General features: G+C 42.1%; 1 protein-coding gene across 2 annotated transcripts; it reads right to left on the bottom strand.

Annotated features, from left to right (window-relative positions):
- Nucleotides 1–1,293: 1,293 nt before the first annotated feature.
- On the bottom strand, nt 1,294–18,011 carry LOC110521877 (ceramide synthase). Of its 2 annotated transcripts, XR_005040881.2 has the most exons (8): nt 17,326–17,991; nt 14,951–15,615; nt 14,642–14,725; nt 10,935–11,163; nt 10,432–10,527; nt 9,727–9,836; nt 4,952–5,316; nt 1,294–4,834 (listed from the first exon to the last, which is right to left on the bottom strand). XR_005040881.2 is itself a non-coding variant. In XM_036968772.2 (7 exons), exons 2-7 carry the CDS (start codon nt 15,073–15,075, stop codon nt 5,040–5,042), a joined length of 921 nt encoding a protein of 306 aa, XP_036824667.1. In that variant the 5' UTR covers nt 15,076–15,615; nt 17,326–18,011; the 3' UTR covers nt 1,294–5,039. The 2 variants fall into 2 exon arrangements, 1 of the variants encoding a protein (XP_036824667.1); XM_036968772.2 differs by having other exon boundaries at nt 1,294–5,316; nt 17,326–18,011.
- Between the last annotated feature and the right edge of the window lie 281 nt (nt 18,012–18,292).

Genomic DNA, 18,292 nt, shown 5'->3' with positions numbered 1-18,292 from the left:
AAATACAATTTTAAATCTTTATGTTTGAAGCCTGAAATGTGGCAAAGGGTCGCAAAGTTCAAGGGGGCCGAATACTTTCGCAAGGCACTGTATTAACAAGAATTTAAGCTTTCTGAACATATAAGACATATCTATGTCCTGGAAAGTTTGTTGTTACTTACAACTGTCAGGATCAAAATAGATATGAAAGGAGCAAAGCCCAGGTAAAACGTTAGAGGAAAACTGCCTCCGTCTTCTGAAAACCTAACCCTGGGATAGAGGTTTATTTTTCAGAGAGACAATTACACAAAATGCAATGCCAAAGACACACGAGAATTGCTTTCCAATAGGTGTTAGCTGTTCCTGAGTGGTCTAGTCTCAGTCCTGCTTTAAAAAAATCAGCAAGGTTTAAATATCGCTGTCCATCAATGACCCCCCCCCCCCCCCCCTCCCCTCCCCTCCCCTCCAAATTTACTGAGCCTTGACAAAAACAATCAATATATAATGCCCTAAGAGTTGTGGAAAGTTGGTCAAATCTTCATGAAAATTATTCACAGCTGTAATGGCTGCCAAAGGTGCTTCCACCAAGTATTAACTCAGGGGGGTGGAGACTTATCCAATTATATATTTTTTCTTAATTTAGAAAATGTCTAGAACTTTCTTTCCATTTGAAAATATGTAGGTTGTGTAGAAGAAAATATAATTGAATCCCTTTTAGATTGGATTTTAAGGCAGCAAAATGTGAAATACGTTCAAGGGGGCGGAGACTTTCTATTGGCACCATAAACAATTCTCTACAAACTAATGTGTTATCATAGCTAAAAGGAATTAGTCTATGTCAACTAAAATATGTATTATAAATATAATACAGTATATATGTTTTTCATTTATAGAATCCCACTCAAGTTTAAAAATGAAATCATTATTTTCTAAATTGAGGTACAGACATGACATGCATTTCAGGCAGTATTGGCAGTATTTTACAACCAGCAGAAGTCCTACTGTGACCCGTCAGAAACAGAATTGCAGAGCCCTGGGTACATACTCATAAAGCGTCTCAGAGAAAGAGTGCTGATCTATGATCCGTTTAGCTTTTCAGATCATAATGATCATTACGATTCATTACGATTCCATGGACATGGGGGACCTGATCCTTGATCAGCACTCATACTCCATGAATGTGGGCCATGGACTGTAAGAAGGATACCCAACAGCAGTCTTTGAGAGAATTGATCAATGAACACAATTTAAAGTGACATCATTGTTCAAAGTCTAGTGATTCTTGAATGAAATAAATGGACTCAACCAGGAATCTTCTTTATGCACAAACAAAGGGGAGGACTTTATTGGTCAATCTGTTGCATGTAAAGCAAAACTTCACTCAAAGTTCATGGTGCTTATTTTGAAAAGCAGTGCAGTGGTGCTAGAACAGTAGAACCATGATGTCATGTTGGCCGTCAGAGCAGAAGATGAGAGCAGAGTATGTCAGCCAACAGAACAGGTCTAAGTCCGAAACGGCACCCCAGTGTTCCCGACATACTGTAGTGTACTACTTTAACCAGACCCTGGTCAAAAGTAGAGCACTATGTAGGGAACAGGGTGCCATTTCAGATACAGAGCCCACGATTAGTCAGGCAGCAGTCGACAGACAGAACACAAGCCCATATGTACAGGAAATATGTAATTTATATATGTATTCGTATGTACATTCAAACCATTTCAATAAATAACAGAGATACATTAAAATAAATGTATAAAACAAACAAACAATATGGAAGATGCAGTCGATTTTTTTTTAATACTTTCCATGACAGAGGACTTAGGAACTGGTAAAATAGATGATGTTATCTTTTGGGAGGTAACGCTACCTAGTGAGCAAAATTGGTCGAAAGACATTTTTTTGCTCAAAGGGTTTAACATGAAGGCATCATAATTTATAATGGACTAGAAGGGGTCAATTGCAAAAGTAAACACTAGAAGATATCAAATTTTTGGCTTAAATCATCACTAACTTGTCTTAATGTCTTAACTCCAACACCTCTCTCTCTCACTCAAAGCGTATCTTCTCGAACTAAACTTTGTAATCGAGTGCAAATTATATTTAGTTTCAGTTTCAGTGACCTCTGTCAGATGAGGAACAGAAAAAAATTGCTCTGGTGTGGAATACGCATGAAAATAATCATAGGGCTCTATTCAATCTGTAAAGCTGAAGCGTTACAGATTCCGCTACAGAAATGTGTAGGCAATTTCCGATTGAGTCGACACATGCAGCCTCTGATAAAGCGGGAACATTGCCTTTAAATTTCAATCACGCTGAAAAGCTGAACTTCCGTGATGCGGATTGAATAGACCCCCCTAATCTTACATCTACCTAGATGTATATATTTCCTCAATTCCCTTGACTAACCGGTGCCCCCCGCACATTGATACTGTACCGGTACCCCCTGTATATAGCCTCGCTATTGTTATTCTACTGCTGCTCTTTAATGATGTTACATTTATTTCTTATTTTTTCTTTCGGTATTTTTCTTAAAACTGCATTGTTGTTTAAGGGTTTGTAAGTAAGCATTTCACTGTAAGATCTACACCTGTTGTATTGGGCGCATGTGACAAATACAATTGAAACGACATTTGTGAACATAATTCATTTTTGGGGAATGACGTTTGATTTGTACGATCAACTCTACAGTTTATATCCATTGTCGGACGCTTAGGTTTACTTTTTGGCATGGAAAATAATGTTGATCATACAATTTCCCCAATCAATGGACCTTTAAATCAGTTATAAAGCAATGAATGAAAAAAAAAACCCTCTATCATAACAAAACGTTTCAAAATGTTAAAAATCGCGTAGCTGATTCGGTTCTGGGTGCGGAGATGAACAAGTCCTCAATAAGCCATTTTAAATAGTACCATAACTGACCATTGTAAATAGTAACTCTAAGTGTTACAGTGTTCCCAGGTTAATATCGGCCAATTGTCAAAAAGCCATTCTCTCATTCCTATCATGCAGCTATTCAGCAGAAAAACGCCTGATGCAATAAGTATAGTCCAGCATATTATACAGTAGTCCCTCTATGTGTTCACTTTTCGTCGATGAACCGGCAGAGAGATCTGAGACCAGGCTAGTAGAGTTACAACCCAAGGCAGTGGTCAAGTGTTCAAGGTCCGCTCACCTTGGGATTGAGTTTCAAGGACCACATTTCAACCCTCTTGACTTGGGCTTCGTCCCAAATGGCAGTTATGACGCAAACTTAGATACAGTAGACAGCTACATTGGTGCCATTGCAGTGTCAACATGAGTAAACGGCAGCAAAACATAATTAAAATCACAAGTAAAACAAACACACAAAAAACTAAAAACAAAAGTGGTTGAAATAGTGGTCGGAAAATTTGAAAATTACTACCCCACCACCACCCAATCCAACCTCGTCAGTCCCTTCTCTCAGTGCATTGTCAATATGTTCTTTCTTCGGCCCTATCGCACAAATTCCTCAATGCATAAAGGGAGTACCACAGTTGCCAGTGCCATCTATTTCAAATTCCCCCCATACGGTCGAACACACTGCAACAACTTACTCTGTCTAAATCCTTCATAATCCTGCTTTAGATCATCTAGGAATCCCTTACATCCGCAGACTCTAGAACGCCTGTAGGTTCTAAAATGTGGTTGCCCCGTTTAAGCCTGCAGGAGATCCAATTCCACAACAGCTTTCCCTAACATAACAGAACCATGGCGATGATAGCAGTGTTCCTGATCATTATATCATGTTGATGGGGTTTCTGAGACAGTAAACACCTCTCCAGGCATGGTAAAGCTCTGGTAAACTGCACAGACCCACCCAGTCGTGTACTGAAGACTGCCTGCCAGCATTATTCAACTTGGGTGGGTGACTGGGACAGCACAGCTGCATCATTGTCCCATTTGAGTCTACTACTCCCCCCCCTTCTCTCTCTCCCTCTATTAATCTTGCCAACATTCCATCTCTCTTTCTCTCCTCTTTTGATTGAAGTGGGGAGTGAGTACAACAGATGGCAGGAGTAATAATAATGTGCTACCAATACTAAGTCACAATACATTGAAAAAAAAATTAAAAGAATCAACATTAATAAATAAATAAATGCTTTGAATGAGAGCAATATAAAAACCTAAAATGACATCTACTCGTCTACTAGTATAAACTTGTCACATTTTGGGGTAAACCCCCTTCCTCCCCTCCCACATTAGTTTTCTAACAGGAGAAAAGGGAGCGAGAGAGAATTTCAGAGTGGAGAGAAGGCAGAACGAAGCAATTACCAGAGGCGCCGGTGCGTGTTCCTCTGTCCTTTCCCAAGACAAAAGTGGATCAGAGTGGATCATCTTGATGGACAAACAATACAGTACCAGGATCACAAGTTGAAATACTGGTGTTGTCTTCATCCCCCTTTTTGCAGTCACCAAAATCAACTGGTCACCAAATAATAATTTACTACATTGTTTCTATACATTATGATATATTCATTTGTATCCTTCCCTAATCTAGAACAGCAGTTGCATTTCTCTTTCAAGAGAAGAATACTTTTTTTATCTATCCCTTTAACTCAGTCAAACTCAGCTCATGCTTAGTCTATTCTTCTCTGCCTCCCTCTATCACTATTGCTCTTCAATGTGTTCTCTCACCCGATCATCCTTTTTCTTTTCAATCCATTCATTTTTCCCCATTCAGTTTGAAATCAGTGTGTACAGCACGTAATATTTAAATACTTGCCAAGTCTTTCTCCTGTCTATACTTCTATCTCTCTCCCTTATTCATTTATTTCTTTCTTTACCCTCTCCCCTATCAATCTGCCGCTCTTCTTCCAGAGGTCCATGTAACTAAAGGAGCAATAGAAGGAGGGAGGGAGTTGTAGAGGATGAGAAACAATTTCTCTCTCCCTCTCTTCTAGGTTATAGTGTCATTGCAATACAGTACAATAGATTCCCTTGACAGACCTCAGTCTTCCCGGCCTGGTCTGGCTGGCCCCGTCCGCACAGTGATCCTTCTTCCTCTCCATCTTTCCCTCCCTCTTTCTTTTCTTTCTCAGTGTGTGTCGGTCTCTCTGTCTGCCTTGTGGGGGACAGGACTGTAGCCGTTGGCCGGGGGAGGTAATGGGGCTCCCTGGCCGGGGCAGCATCCCCTATCAGGCTTGTTGAGGGTGGCCGGGGGCCGGGAGCGCGAGGCCCCGGTGAAGAGGCGGAAGGCACCCCTGCAGATGAGGGTGAACCAGTAGACCTGTGGGGCCATCAGACAGAAGGCCCCCACGTTGCACTGCCAGGGAGCCACAAGGGGCACTGTGTAGAGGGGGATGGAGGCATACCTGCAACACGAGGAGGAGGATGTGAGGCGTAGGGGGGAAATGAGGGTTAATGTTTGCTTAATGTTGCTAGCTAACAAGCTTACCCAGATTTTTTTAAAACTTACTTAGAGCAAACTTGTTCATTTGAACAAGTTCTATAACAAGACACCTTGTCTCAAGCGAGCTATTGTCAAGGATTTTGGTTTATGGCTAATGACTTTAAAATGAACAATCTGATTTAATACAAATAATCAAGGAAGAATGCTTCCCTTATGGAAAAAAAACAAGATTTTCACATTGTGATCACGTCCTTTTATGTTATGTTGTGATAACATGATAACATTTCACATGTCAAAATGTGTTTTTGGATCAATTCACATGTGAAATCATTTGCAAACACGTTTTTGGAACATTTCACATGAGATCATGATTTCACATGTGCTGACATGTTGTCACGTGTCGTTTCAGATTTGTATCCCCATGTGTCACATTTATTTCACAAGATCATGTTTTCAAGTGCCCACATGTTGTAAAATACGTAATTTCATGTTATCACGTTCCTTTACATGTTGTCACATATAACATTAACTTCACATAAGATCACGTGAAATTCAAGTTGTTTTTCCGTAAGGGACCATGTTAAGGTGTTTATAAGGCATTTGTTTTACCAGTCGTCACGACGTCATGTGATGGTCCCAGATTGTCCCAAACCATCACGGATCCCTCCGGAACTTTCATTACACACACCTGGCCCCTATTCCCTCTGATTGTATTTATATATGTGTGCCCTTTGGTTCCATTGGGCAGTCGATTATTGTTACAATGTCCGTTGGTGCGTGTGAGTACCTCTGCTGTGTGTTTTGGGCTTTCGTGCCCTTGTGGATTGCGCAGATGAAGACAGGTCTCGTCACTTGTGTTAATCATTGTGCGAGTGTGTAATTTATTCTAGGTACTCCTCGCTCTTTTGTTTTGGGTTTTTACCCTGTGTTTTGTTACGTGTTTGTTTGGTCTTCGTCCCCGTGCCTTTACACGGCACGCAGTCATTTGGGCTTAATAAAAACCCTTATTACGCAATCCTGCGCCTGTCTCCCGAATCTCTTCATACCAACGTGACAGAATAATCTACCATTAAGGGAGACAGTGGGAATGCTCCGTCCGCCGCAACTTCGGCAGTGGCAAAAGGCCCATCCGTAATTTGTGATGAATAAAAAACCCTACTGCGCATTCCTGCATCTGTCTCTCGATCCTTCATGCCAACATCTCTGCACTTAGCTAGAGTGCCATCTGCACTGCTATTTTAGTTATCATTTAATCTGGCTATTCTCTCATCATTGATTTCATTTACTTATATCAGTAATTTGAGGATTTTCTGTATAGTTGTCTAATGTTGGTGGGGAATATTATTCAGTTGTAATGTTTTTCCTGAATAACAATGATAAATAATAGCTTTTCTTTAGTGTATTTTTTAGCAAATCTGAGATTCACTTTGATGTCCCAAGTGTAGAAATATAGGTGAAATCAGTTATTGACACCGACGTAATGACGTAGCAGAAAGATCGGAATGTTGTGAACCAAGAGGTTGTGAGATCCCAGGTTAGGACACGTTGAATAATAATTACTGTATCAATAAACATACACAATGTAGTCCTGTACACCGGGTGTACAAAACAGAAGGAACACCTGCTCTTTCCATGACAGACTGACCAGGGGGAATCCAGGTGAAAGCTATGATCTCTTATTGATGTCACTTGTTAAATCCACTTCACTTACTGTAGATGAAGGGGAGGAGACAGGTTAAAGAAGGATTTTTAAGCCTTGAGACAATTGAGACATAGAACTGGCCCGTCCGACGCCACTGTGTGTGTCTGCCATTCAGAGGGTGAACGGGCAAGAAAAAATATTTAAGTGCCTTTGAACAAGGTATGATATTAGGTACAGTGCCTTGCGAAAGTATTTGGCCCCCTTGAACTTTGCGACCGTTTGCCACATTTCAGGCTTCAAACATAAAGAAATAAAACTGTATTTTTTTGTGAAGAATCAACAACAAGTGGGACACAATCATGAAGTGGAACGACATTTATTGGATATATCAAACTTTTTTAACAAATCAAAAACTGAAAAATTGGGCGTGCAAAATTATTCAGCCCCTTTACTTTTAGTGCAGCAAACTCTCTCCAGAAGTTCAGTGAGGATCTCTGAATGATCCAATGTTGACCTAAATGACTAATGATGATAAATACAATCCACCTGTGTGTAATCAAGTCTCCGTATAAATGCACCTGCACTGTGATAGTCTCAGAGGTCCGTTAAAAGCGCAGAGAGCATCATGAAGAACAAGGAACACACCAGGCAGGTCCGAGATACTGTTGTGAAGAAGTTTAAAGCCGGATTTGGATACAAAAAGATTTCCCAAGCTTTAAACATCCCAAGGAGCACTGTGCAAGCGATAATATTGAAATGGAAGGAGTATCAGACCACTGCAAATCTACCAAGACCTGGCCGTCCCTCTAAACTTTCAGCTCATACAAGGAGAAGACTGATCAGAGATGCAGCCAAGAGGCCCATGATCACTCTGGATGAACTGCAGAGATCTACAGCTGAGGTGGGAGACTCTGTCCATAGGACAACAATCAGTCGTATATTGCACAAATCTGGCCTCTATGGAAGAGTGGCAAGAAGAAAGCCATTTCTTAAAGATATCCATAAAAAGTGTCATTTAAAGTTTGCCACAAGCCACCTGGGAGACACACCAAACATGTGGAAGAAGGTGCTCTGGTCAGATGAAATCAAACTTGAAATGAACTTTTTGGCAACAATGCAAAACGTTATGTTTGGCGTAAAAGCAACACAGCTGAACACACCATCCCCACTGTCAAACATGGTGGTGGCAGCATCATGGTTTGGGCCTGCTTTTCTTCAGCAGGGACAGGGAAGATGGTTAAAATTGATGGGAAGATGGATGGAGCCAAATACAGGACCATTCTGGAAGAAAACCTGATGGAGTCTGCAAAAGACCTGAGACTGGGACGGAGATTTGTCTTCCAACAAGACAATGATCCAAAACATAACGCAAAATCTACAATGGAATGGTTCAAAAATAAACATATCCAGGTGTTAGAATGGCCAAGTCAAAGTCCAGACCTGAATCCAATCGAGAATCTGTAGAATGAACTGAAAACTGCTGTTCACAAATGCTCTCCATCCAACCTCACTGAGCTCGAGTTGTTTTGCAAGGAGGAATGGGAAAAAATGTCAGTCTCTCGATGTGCAAAACTGATAGAGACATACCCCAAGCGACTTACAGCTGTAATCGCAGCAAAAGGTGGCGCTACAAAGTATTAACTTAAGGGGCCCGAATAATTTTGCACGCCCAATTTTTCAGTTTTTGATTTGTTAAAAAAGTTTGAAATATCCAATAAATGTCGTTCCACTTCATGATTGTGTCCCACTTGTTGTTGATTCTTCACAAAAAAATACAGTTTTATATCTTTATGTTTGAAGCCTGAAATGTGGCAAAATGTCGCAAAGTTCAAGCGGGGCGAATACTTTCGCAAGGCACTGTACCAAGTACACCGGTTTGAGTGTGTCAAGAACTGCAATGCTGCTGGATTTTCACGCATAACATTTTTCCGTGTGTATCAAGAATGATCCACCACCCAAAGGACATCCAGCCAACTTGACAACAGTGGGAAGCATTGGAGTCAACATGGAGCAGCATCCCTGTAGAACGCTTGACACCTTGTAGAGTCCATGCCCCAACAAATTTAGTCTGTTCTGAGGACAAAAAAGGCAACTTAATATTAGGAAGGTGTTCCTAATATTTTGAACACCGAGTATGTCAAAGTATCAAATTTGTAAGTTGTAAACACTATGTTACAAGCACTGTGTGAAATATAACGAATCATGTCCCAAAAACACATGTTTTTACATGTTTTCATGTGTGATTTTCCACATGTGAAATCAAGGTTGATAGAACTAGGTAACAAAACAAAATGGTGACATGGTGCTTAGTGGCTAGATAGCTACATACAAGCAAGCAAGATATTTTCAATCAGACAATGAGAAAGATATTGCTTATTTATATATATGAATGATATTATCTGCTAGCTAAGTAGCTAGGCCAGAAGCCTACAAACTTAAACTTGTAACCTACCATCGTAGATCTTAAGAACGCGAGATAAAAAACAATACGCATAGATGAAGTTGGGGACAGACAGACAAGCGCACAAGACAGAAAGACACAGCTAGACAGAGACAGACAGACAGCTAGACAGAGACAGACAGACAGGTAGAAAGAGAGACAGACAGACAGGCAGAAAGAGAGACAGACAGACAGGCAGAAAGAGAGACAGACAGACAGGCAGAAAGAGAGACAGACAGACAGGCAGAAAGAGAGACAGACAGACAGGCAGACAGTGGTCAGTATGTTACCTGCTGTAGGCGTAGTAGAGGTAGGGGAAGAGCAGAACTCGACAGACGAAGAAAGTGACCAGCATGAGAGCGCCATTCACTTTATGAAGAAGAGTGTGCTGCTTCTTGTACTGAGGGGGACAAAGAGAGATAGAGAGAGGGCAGGAGCCAGGGGAAGGGGGAAAACGAGAGCAGGGTGAAGGACCCGAGAAAGAGAGCTTGGGTAAATGTTAACCCAAAAATCACAGGAGACAAGAATGTTAACATGAACGCTAGTAAGTGAGCACTTCAGAATCAGAAAGACTTGAGTTCTTAGACTGCTGCACAGAGAGTAAGAGACTGAGGAAGGAAGGTAGGAAGGAAGAAGAGGAGGAGAGAGAGAAAGCAGGTGGAGAGAGAGAGAAAGCAGGTGGAGAGAGAGAGAAAGCAGGTGGAGAGAGAGAGAAAGCAGGTGGAGAGAGAGAGAAAGCAGGTGGCGAGAGAGAGAAAGCAGGTGGCAAGAGAGAGAAAGCAGGTGGAGAGAGAGAGAAAGCAGGTGGAGAGAGAGAGAAAGCAGGTGGAGAGAGAGAGAAAGCAGGTGGAGAGAGAGAGAAAGCAGGTGGAGAGAGAGAGAAAGCAGGTGGAGAGAGAGAGAAAGCAGGTGGAGAGAGAGAGAAAGCAGGTGGAGAGAGAGAGAAAGCAGGTGGAGAGAGAGAGAAAGCAGGTGGAGAGAGGAGTGAGTATTACCCGGATGAGGATTTTCCCCAGGCAGACGGACGGAGTGCTGAGTTCAGCCATAAACATGACACCCTGGAAGTAATCGCCCTTTCCCTGCCTCCAGAACTGAGAGAGAGAGGAGAGAGAGATGAGATGGAGGGCCATGATATGGCTGATAAAGTATATAGACAGACCATTGAAAGAAAAGCTCACAAGCAAGCACACCTCATCTCCCCTTAAAAGCACATGTCCATAGAAGGGATGTTAACATTGGCTGCCAGTAGCAACAGGAGGCAGATGGGGGTTGGAGCAGGAGAGTCTAGTCTGCAGATGGCAGCCGGTTAGGAACAATTTTAGGGATCAGAAACCAAATCACCATCAGATCATCTCTATCTGACAAGACTTAAAGGGTTAGTGTGTGTGTTTACATGTTTATCATTTGCTCCCCCCACCCTTTAGACAACAGACAGACCGTGGCACGGTAGACTAATAAAATAGTCCGCTAGAACCACCCTAGTTACAGCGATAGTTACCACGGAGACGGGGAAGCAGATGGTCACCATGACGACGTGGTGCAGCACCATGAGGAACTCTCTGCGCAGGTAACTGGCCACTTCCGAGCCCATTGGCTTTGGCCTGCCGCCCTCCTCCTCCTCGTGCCCTTTAACCTGCAGCTTGTGCCAGTAGCACAGGAACATGGCGTAGATGTCGTACGCAAAGTAGGGCACCGCAAACAGGATGTAGGTACTGGTAAGCCAGTGTCTGGAGAGGTGTGGCGCAAGAAGGGGTGGGGTGGGGTGGGGGGGGGGGGGGGGACAGAAAGTGAGAAAGGAGAGAGCGAGAGAGAAGGTGTAATAGTTTAAGTTCTATGTAACAATGTGTGCCAACGTGTACACTGTAGCTGCCTATGTGACTACCTATTGCCTGTTTCAGTGCGATGCATCCTGTATGTGAGGCTCTAGCCTAGACGTCAGGGGGTTAAGTGACTGGCCAGGATGCATTGATCTGGGGCACGTGCGTGATTTGGGCAGGTACGTGATTTGGTATTCAAATGAGCCGGCACTCACGCGAGCGCCTCCCTACTTTGACTGGCAAATGAGGGCAAGGGAGAGGGAGGGAGTCGGTGACTGGCAGTATCTCTCCCCCCCCTCTCCTTTTTTCCTCTCCCTTTTTCTCCCCCGCCTCCTAATTGATGGAAAGACGAGGGGGAAGAGGTGCAGCTGTGTCACATTGCGAGTTATCTTAGGACACCAGTGTCTGACTCACAGCATCTCACTAGTCTAAAGTATCTTCCATTCTTCCTCTCCTCCTCTCTTCCTTCAACCAAAAACAAATCTTCCACTTTCAGTGTGTATTTTATATAGTTTTATGTAGTCCACTGTTAACAAAGTTGCAGTTGTAAAACCAGTGGAGACATGTTTGAGTAGCTGCTCCTACAGTTCCATAGCAGCATGCTGCAGTCTAGGTTTCTGGCTTCTGTGTGACTGCATTACAGATACTAAAATAGTGCTGCTGGCTTTGGGACAAATAGAGGTTAATTGGGTTGAAATTCTAATTAGGTTAACAGGGACAAGGTGAGCAGGGAGAGAATGACAGATTATTACGCAGACACTTGAATACTTTATTTGGATCGAAAGTTAAACATACACAGCAAATTGGCCAGTGTTAACTTGTGTGGATTTCTCAATGTCACATTTATAGTGTTGATTCAGGAGTTAAATTAACTCTGTAAGAGTGAAATTAACACTCAGCGGTGTAAAATAGCCCCAATGTGGGGGTTAATAACAAGTGTTGAGTGTGAGAGTGTGATTGTGTCAGTTTTACTCTGTGGAGAGTAAAACATTCCCATCATAACACACCCATCATTATCAGATTTCCTAGCATGCTCTACTACCAGGTAAACCTTTTTAGGATTGTTTTTTAATATCTGTATTTTTGCATCTACATTGACTTATTAATCTCATGCTACACAAAGATAAATAACATACATTCTTCTAAACTAATCCAATTAGATTTATTGCACCATTTACTGAAATGGTTGTTCCAGTTGAAAATGGTTTAGGTCACAAAAGAAACTCTGGGGGGGGGGACAAAATGTGCGCTTGGTTCATAGAACAGGGGTTACGTGAGTGACCTCCGGTAGCCACTAAATGCGGCTGTAAGTTTCCGTTTTCTTCCAAGAAATGTTGCTCTAACTTCTAAACATTAGAAGCCACAAAATATTAATGAAAACATTAAGACTTTCAGAAACACACGTGTCTTCTGTTTCCCTCAGAACAGAGTGGACAGGACCAGGCAGTAAATCAGACTGGTGAAAAAATAACATGATCAACTGTGGTTCTTTTCTACACAGAAAAACATACACAATTATTGCCTGTTGTTTTCCTAAATCCTTTCTGATGTATTTCAAACCATACTTCTGACTGAAATAATATTACAAATCAGTCTAAAACAATGTTTGACATGCTGTCATAGAACCAATTAAAAAAGTAAAAACATTGTTAGTTGATTACGTCACTTTTTTACATGGTGGGGTTACGAAACATTTTTTATAACAAAGTGGGGTCACGGACCAAAAAAGTTTGGGAACCCCTGCTTTAGGTGGTCTACTCACAATGTTACTAACCCTAACAGTCATTCTGAATGCAGATGCGGGTGAATACAAATTCCAACTGTTGGATGTCCTAACTGGCTGAATTCCAATAAGAATCCTACATCACTTTGCAAGCCAGCAGAATGTGACTTGCGGGCCTGATGTGGCCTGTAAACTAGGAGGTTTCTAACACCACTGTGGTAGGGTAAAACTCGGCCATCAAACTAAGGCCTTATGATATATTACATGTATTGCCCTAAAGAGATTAATTTTAATGATAACATTTGTCTACAGTAAGGAAGTCATTTGGTGAAGTCCACAGGGCTGAAAGTGAACGAATTCAACAACCATGTCTCTGTCACCAACAAATAGAGTCATGGGTGGTAACTCTACAATTTACTCAAAAAAGCAAGACACACTGGGAAATTATATTGGAGGAGTGGCTTTCAATTAGTGGCTTTCAATTAGTTGTTTTTGGCGAGTTAATTCATATCATATCAAATAAAAAAATCATGATGGAAATAGGTAGTTTGGGTACAATTTTATAAATGCCAACAGATAATTTGTTCGTTGGACATGGTGTGATTTCTTTGTGTTGGTAAAATTAATTGTGAGAGAAATAGTGGTGGAAACGCCTTTATTCGCAAATATTTATATAATAACCATCATAGCATAGTAAACTTGGAGTCACGAGATGATATGGTGTGCGGTCCTCCCAATATGACTCGGGGAAACCATGCAGTTAATTAAGCTTCAGATTAAATAAATTAATGATTAATTTCACACACTCCTGGGTCTTATTATGGTGACATGACACCGTTTGACAAATAAAAATACTTATTATACTTATTATCAATAATAATCTCATCATGTAGACTAGCCTACTACCCACACTGTATCCACAAGCTGTTGGCTAGAGGGCACATGCCAAGACCAGAGTAGTTTGTGACAAAACTATCCGTAGAGTTTAAAATGCAATGGGAAAAACATTGAACTTTAGACTTGTATTCACTACATGAAAAATGTAGTGAAAACGCACATTGTGTGCACTACGTCATCACACACTGACTTTTATCTGCAACGAGGCCATTTAGTGGGAACCCACCGCTGGTGGGAAAATATGCAGATTTTCTTTATGCAGATTTTAGAATATGCGCATGAAAATCTGTCGCCAATTGGATGGAAACCTAGCTAGTGTTGATTCAACGCTGGAAAATGTGCTGTGTAGTTAAGGACCCAAATCATTTTTAGACGTCACACCTCTTTCGACGCGCACACACACACACACACACACACACGACTTTTTGAGGGGCATGTGCTCAAACAAAAAAACATTTGTAACTGCGGTTAATGACTTGTTGAGCAATTATGACTGATTATTTAGTTATATAAAAGCAATAGACGGCCACGTCTTAATGGCTAATTACATTTCACATATTTAACGACGACTTGCGGGCAGTGGGTCCAGAACAACAATGACAAAAACTGTATACCCAAAACAAAGGGCACTTTAGAGGCTGGAAGAACAGAGGCATGTGCTCTGCACATATAGAGCCTATCTGTGCAGGTGCCTGCAAACACACACACACACCGGGAACACAAAACTTTACAGCAACTACTACTGCATTATCATTACTCTGTACTTACTGATCCTCGATGACGTCCTCACAGGAGGATGCGATGATGTAGCCAGCTAAGGAAGCCATGATGGCTTGGATGGATGACACCAGCCTAGTGGGGAGAGAAAGGGCAGAGTGGGGTTTCAATTGACATATTTATACCCATAACTCCTTAGAAAAAAAGCATTGACATTCAACAATGTAAACCATAGCAGAATAGTATAAAATGTCAAGCAAAGCAGAATAGCATAAGATAAATGTACGATAGGTCTGCATAGTCCTCACATTGACTCATCTGACTTGTGTGTGTGTGTCTGACTTGTAAGTGTGTGTGTACCTGGCAGACACGATGGTGGCATCTCCCTCGCTCAGAGCCAGGCCTGGGGTGTGTTTCAGGCATCTCTTAGACAGCAGGAACAAGCCTGGGAAGAAGATGGAGCCAGCAGCCAGGATGCTCAGCATGGTCCCTGAGTGTGTGTGTGTGTGTGTCAATGAATGTGTGTGTGTGTCTCAACAGGTACTTCACCACTGCCCTCAAACCACTTGACAAGTGGGAAAGGTTGAATGACTGATCTATGCAGGGTACTCTCAAAGCTATGGCAGCAGTTTCCGATTATCATTTGCTACTGGATGTTTGAAGGTAATGATAGGTATATCATTAGAATGCATGGCAGCGTGTAAGTACTGTCAATAGAACACTAGTACGGAATTTTAGTAATGTTATCCTAGTTATGTTATGCTAGTAGTAACGCTATGCTAGTGTTATGCTAATGCAGTATGTAGTCAAATGCTGTATTTGTTATTAGTAGGCTAGTTTTGGGGCTATTTTGGGGAATGAAAATGGACTTGCTCGTGGTTACGGTCAATGTTAATGAAATAGATCAGGAAATCATCAGGAAAGAGAGGGCTACGATAAAGCTGTGGGTGGTATGTTTGTTAACTCCCCACACCTCCCTCCCAACCCCCTGCTCATAACCAGCAGAGGCCTGGTGGCTTCTGGGTCTACACACAAAGACAGACAGAGAGACAAACAGAAGATGGGGGATGGGGGGGACAAAGAGAGAGAGAAAAAAAAAATCTATTTCACACACCTTGATTAAGAGTTCAGTAAATGTACAATAAAACAGTTATATGCATGCAAAACTGTTCAACTGTCATATAGTTTCAACGAATGTCACATTTATTCAGTGTCATCATGCAGCCTTTTAAAACATGATCAAAATCGTATCCACCCAAGCCATTACCTTGTGTGTAGACAGCCCCTACACTACACTCTAATCTCACAAATGCTGACAAATCCATTGACTACACTGTAGGCGTCATGTATCGCTGGCTGTACCACTTGTGCTACATGACTCCGGTGGGGAATGAATTAATTTGAGGTTTTCCACTGTCATTGCTCTCTAGGTAAATGCATGTACTCAGTGGGACCAGAGAGACAGGATGAATAGGTGGAGAGAGAAAGGTGGCTGAAAATAGATTTAGAAAGGGATTAGAAAAGCAGGAGATTTAGACAGAGTACAGCTGGGAGAGAGGGAATTAGTGAGAGAGAGAGAGAGGGGAGATGGGGTGACAGTTGACAAAGAGGAGTACCTACAGTACAGATGGGAGATGAGGGGTATGAGGGGTGGGGTGGAGGAGGATGTTGTTGGGGCGGGGCCTATTGTTCCATCCTAGGCTATGTTGGACAATAGCGGTTAGGTGATGCACCATCACACTAAAACAACAGGTTCATCCCATAACCAACAAACACATGCATGTGGTTTTGATTGACGGGATAAAGGCCTATCTGGACATAATATAAATACTTTCAGATTTATCTTGGCTAGCTGATTTTTTTTGGTCAGCACAGCAGTACATAGGCTACACCTCCTAGGCTCATAGGCTATCAGCAATTTTCAGGGTGGGATAATAATAATAACAATTTAAAAATAGTCCCCTCCATAACCCTGTCACCCTATGATGCCAAGCATATCTTGACGTTGCTATATCGCTAACTTGGTAGAAAACACAGGCTCATTTCACTCAAAACCTAGCTGGCAAGCCCGTGCAACAACGTGGCTCGGACTCAATTATCAAAATACGCAATGCGAGTAAGTAACCTAAGTAAACACGGTCCTCCTCTATTACAAAAATAAACGGGACAAGCCTGTTGCACTAAATAGCAGTTATAAGGACCCATTAAGTCAACTCAACACATTATTTTGAATATGGCAGACTTGTGCCTGTCTTGGAACGCCTCCAAATCTGCATGGGCTAACCTTTGTCATATGTTTGACTGCTAGCCATTGTTGTCTACTGTAATCCAGTGTAGACTACAAACTGGACAAATCAATGTAACTATTTGAGTGTGATTGCGAGCTCGCTTATATTTGCATTCAATACATTTGTACCTGGAGCTGTTTCATGCACAAGAGTGATTGAAGCTTGTAACAGGTAGTGTGTGCACGCGGTTTGCCTAGTATGAACACACGCAAGGGATACATTGTCTAGCCTGCTTTCAGTTTTTACAGATAATGCATGCATGCTTGCTAAGGGTGACAGATTATTCAGGCCTGTATAAACTAAAGCGTGACTGTTTGCGACAAACAACATTTATTACAGACATAGAGTTTCTTGCCTAACCTCGGAGCAGGATGGTGAGAACGAAGAAGAGTTGGGTGTTGGGGTAATAAAGGGAGAGTAAAAAAAAAAGAGATAGGCTAAATTTACATTTGGGTGGTGCGGCGTCCCGTTCTGCGGCCCGGTCGGTCGGATCAAGGGGAGATCAGTGTGTTGGGTCCTGGTTGTAGCCCACACGTCGAGAATTGTTCCACATTATTATTGTGTTTTGTTGCCTTATTCCGTGTTCTGGATATCTGCAAGAAATCAGAACGTGCGTCAAGCAAGACAAATTGATGTGTGTGTTCTCCCCGCTTCTGCCTTGTGGTTCCCGTCTTGGTCCGAATCAGAATGACTCCCTCTCCGACGTGTTTGCCTTCGGATCGTTGCTTCAGTAATTGTATTTCTGAGCGGCAAAATTATTCTGAAGTCGATGGCTCTCTCGAGTGTTTTGATGTATATTGCGAGGGCACAGCTCTTCTCCCGTTTGGCCGCCGTACTAGCCTCCTGACATCTGAACAGTTATGCCATATCGACCGACCTTATTGCTTGCCCGACACATTCACTGTGAAGTCTTCAGCTGTTTATTATTTGATGACCTGTCGCACTGGATCCGTGGACGTAGAACTAATTTCAGCAAACATTAGTCTAGAAAAAAAATCCTAGTGTATGCATGATGCAGTCCCGCTGTGGATAAAGTGTAGCCATTAAGCCGGTCACATAGCCAGTTCGCTGTCACCTCCCCCTTGCTCCCGGGTATGGTAAGCTATGACTCCTAGGACTCGCAGTGCTGTGACAGCCTACTGCTGTCCCTGGATAAAGTCTTCTTTTTTTTTCTCTCAAGGGCAACGGACTTTAATAGCCTACCAGAAGTCATTTTCAGATAAAGCTGGCTAGGAAAAAACTCCTTCGTTTGACAAGACATCAAACTGCAAGATGACAAACCGTTGGTTGAATTATGAATTTGACTATTTCGAGAATGAACGCATCTATGCTCAAAGTCAGATAAGACTGTAAAAGTTCCACAAACAGTGGGGTCCGCTAAACTACCCAGCCTACGGTGGTTAATTAGGTCTGT

Source organism: Oncorhynchus mykiss, chromosome 4 (genome assembly GCF_057628025.1).
Source record: "Oncorhynchus mykiss isolate SJ-2025 chromosome 4, ASM5762802v1, whole genome shotgun sequence".
Lineage (NCBI taxonomy): Eukaryota > Metazoa > Chordata > Actinopteri > Salmoniformes > Salmonidae > Oncorhynchus > Oncorhynchus mykiss.
This window is presented reverse-complemented; position numbering and strand designations above follow the sequence as displayed.